The sequence below is a fragment of the Triticum aestivum genome, chromosome 4B (assembly GCF_018294505.1).
Source record: "Triticum aestivum cultivar Chinese Spring chromosome 4B, IWGSC CS RefSeq v2.1, whole genome shotgun sequence".
In the NCBI taxonomy this organism is placed as follows: domain Eukaryota; kingdom Viridiplantae; phylum Streptophyta; class Magnoliopsida; order Poales; family Poaceae; genus Triticum; species Triticum aestivum.
Window position 1 is genome coordinate 543,427,470 of NC_057804.1, and position 3,055 is coordinate 543,430,524.

General features: G+C 48.6%; 1 protein-coding gene across 2 annotated transcripts; it reads right to left on the reverse strand.

Moving 5' to 3' along the window:
* Nucleotides 1-224: 224 nt before the first annotated feature.
* Nucleotides 225-2,633, reverse strand: LOC123093177 (uncharacterized). Of its 2 annotated transcripts, none has more exons than XM_044515086.1 (5): nucleotides 2,167-2,633; nucleotides 1,789-1,889; nucleotides 922-1,029; nucleotides 744-845; nucleotides 225-602 (listed from the first exon to the last, which is right to left on the reverse strand). In XM_044515086.1, the coding sequence occupies exons 1-5, from the start codon at nucleotides 2,378-2,380 to the stop codon at nucleotides 432-434; spliced, it is 696 nt and encodes a 231-aa protein (XP_044371021.1). In that variant the 5' UTR covers nucleotides 2,381-2,633; the 3' UTR covers nucleotides 225-431. The 2 variants fall into 2 exon arrangements, with proteins under 2 accessions (XP_044371021.1, XP_044371020.1); XM_044515085.1 differs by having other exon boundaries at nucleotides 922-1,032; nucleotides 2,167-2,608.
* Between the last annotated feature and the right edge of the window lie 422 nt (nucleotides 2,634-3,055).

The window sequence follows — 3,055 nt, forward strand, 5'->3', positions numbered from 1 at the left end:
CATGATGCCATCCGCACGACGCACTACTGCATCTGAGTTGTCACCATAATTTTCAAGACCAAGCACTTCCACAAGCCATGTGCTCACGGTTACCTCAAATCTCCAGGTCAACAGATATAAAACTCAAAGCACCTACCATTGGGTGCAAGTGCTTTCCTCCAGCACAACTCCAGATGCCAATTCAGCAATGCTATCGAAAACAGGAATAGATTGAACATGAGCTGTGAATTCGGAACCCTTTTTATTTATTTATATGCACCAGAGGAATCAGGTCTGTACAGGTATACACCATGTTTGTTGCTGGTTGCGCACAAGGACACGAACACAGTTGCATGCTGACACAATGTGTGCAGCCAGGCCAGTTAAGGATCATATATACAGTGTGGGTGGGGTGGATTATTTGTCAACCAGTGTCTGGGGGCTCTGAGCTCTTAGAACAGGTCCCACTGCCAGTAGATCTTGTCCACGATGCCTCCACCGCTTCGCACAGCGACATGGAGGGTCTCCGATGCCGGAGGGACGCCCCACAGCAACGGAACCGCCACCGACATGGTCAGCTTCTCCTGAAGGCCGTCACTACTCGCCTTCTCTGCAGTCACAATCTGAACAAAAATGGCACCCTTTTAAGTTTGAAAGGATGTTCAATTGGAGATAAAGCTTTGATTTTGCAGTTTGAGGAATCCAATGACTGCACATTGTCAATATTACAGAGGCACATATAGTTCCAGGGGTAACATAAGTACCTCGCCACCATGCTCCAAGACGGTATCTTCTACCACATCGCTCAGCATTTCAATAGACCGACAGAAGCCAAAGATGCATAATCTTCTACCCATGTCTAGGCCCTGATAGATATATCACATGGTATTACTATACGAAAACATAAACATCAAACACACATAAGTGGTAAGAAATATTTACATTTGTAGCTGCAATGTTAAATAGTGCTCCAAGGCAAAGACTTTGATTTGGATCCATGTAAGAGCTCTCCTGAAACCGGCGGAGTTTGCCTTTTCCTTTTTGTTGCCTCTTCTGGCCAAATTTAACACACATGAGGATGACATACAAAATATTGATGACGCCAGGATAAAGCAACTTCAGCAAGTATGCATGAATAAGCTTGAATCCACAACAAAACAAAAAAGAAATGGCTGAGTCGATATTCCCAGGATACAAAAAAATATTGTAAGCTTTCAGGCAATTAGCATTCAGTGAGTACAGTGGTTGAAATGAATATGGCGCTCAAATATACTCCTATATGGTGCTGCTTTTCAAGGTTTTACAGTCTTGATTCCCGATAAATATGCTTTATTATTGCATGATAACGTAAGTAAAATGTGAAAAGAGCTGAATCTTTTTAACATGCACAATAAAATTGGTATTGCCCCGAATGCAGTAACCAAAGGTGTAAGCATGATTCCCTGTTTAATATACATTTCCAAGTGTTATAGAAACTCTAGTTACGCATATTTCCCGGTGTTAGATAAATTCCAGTTAACGATTCATGGCTGATCAAACTAAATAGAATCGGACTTTGTGGTACAGTGAACAAATAGAAATAACACAAAGTTATTTCCATGGAAACCGGAAGGACGGCATATACCGCTTACATATTCATGCACACCGAATAACAGTGTTCGCAATATGCATAACATCTCAGTCCCGAAATGGAGTTCCATTTTAGTCATACTACTAGTAACAAGGATCTGACATATAGCTGCTCAGATAGTTTCGCTCAGTATGACGCAGGAGGGAGGTTTGTAGTTCCAGCTCAACAAGATTCAGTACCTCGGAAGCGGTGACTCGGCGAGGCACCATGTTACCGCCTATCTGAACAAGCCCATCGGAAGTGAAGAGCGTGATTTTATCCTCTTGCACCCACTCGATATCTGCCAGGAGAAAGACACGCAGATCGAACCCGTCAGGGCGCAACGGCATGGTACACACAGATCAGTACAGTACAGAACCCCCTAGGAAACAAATCGACATTCTGCCCAACGATGAGCACAGCCGCCTGTCCCATTACCAACTACTACCATCTCTTCCCACGAAGCACGCAACAGCGACCGCAGCATGAATATCACTTGTCTCTCGGAATAAAGAAAACATCACTGGTCGAAGCGCTGGGTCAACAAACAGGAGAGTGATCCGGGGGCGCGAGTTTACCGAACCCAGTGGTGAGATCCAGGGGCTGCTCCCACGGGTACGGCCCGTAGAGGTCCTCGGGCTCGCCCTTCCTGGCCCGGGCGCGCAGCCGCGAGCCGGGGCGGCAGCGGCGCGGGGACCGGGGCCTCCCGCCGCCGCGGAGAGGGGAGGAGAGGGGCCTCCTGGACGCCAGCGAGCGCGGGAGGGAGGAGGAGAGGGCGGCGGAGTCGGCCATCGCTCGAAATGCGGCAGGGAGGGATCGCGGACGGAGGGAGGGAGGAAGGATCGGCGGATTTTTATCGGGGGACGGCGGGGGCGAGGTGTGGTGGGCGTGGATTCTCCCGGCGGTGGACTTGGCTCGGCCGCGGTGCCTTTCTTGCGGGCCTTTTCCGGGGCCACAGGAGGAGGGCGGTGGATCGCGGCCGTCGGCTGCGCTGGTTTTGTGGAGATGGAGGGTCCGGATCGGCCTGGAGCCGGTGGGCGTGGTTTATCCGCTGCTGATGCTACCGACAAATCAAGGTTCGGCTGTCAAAGTCCGAGATGGGCCGGGGATCTCGAGGGGTGGATATTCAGTGGTGCTCGGAAATGGATAAGGGATTGCTTGCGGAACGGGAGAGTGGATTATGTGCTCGTTTGCATTGCGCCCTTTATTAGTTTGAAACAAAATTCAAAACAAACACTTCAAAAGTTTCATAGAAATATTAATTTGACTGTTGCCTTATACGGAGTAAGTCACAGACAAATTTAAAGAGGATTGAAGCCGGAAAGACAACTCAAATACGAAGTGCCATCATCTACCTGAACGCACTTGTTCAAACCACTCGCTTTCCCTTGTGGCTGCTCTCAAACGTACTCGCGCTGACTTAAAATTTTGGCGGCGCTCTGCCTCTAAACACTCGTGAGAGGAACT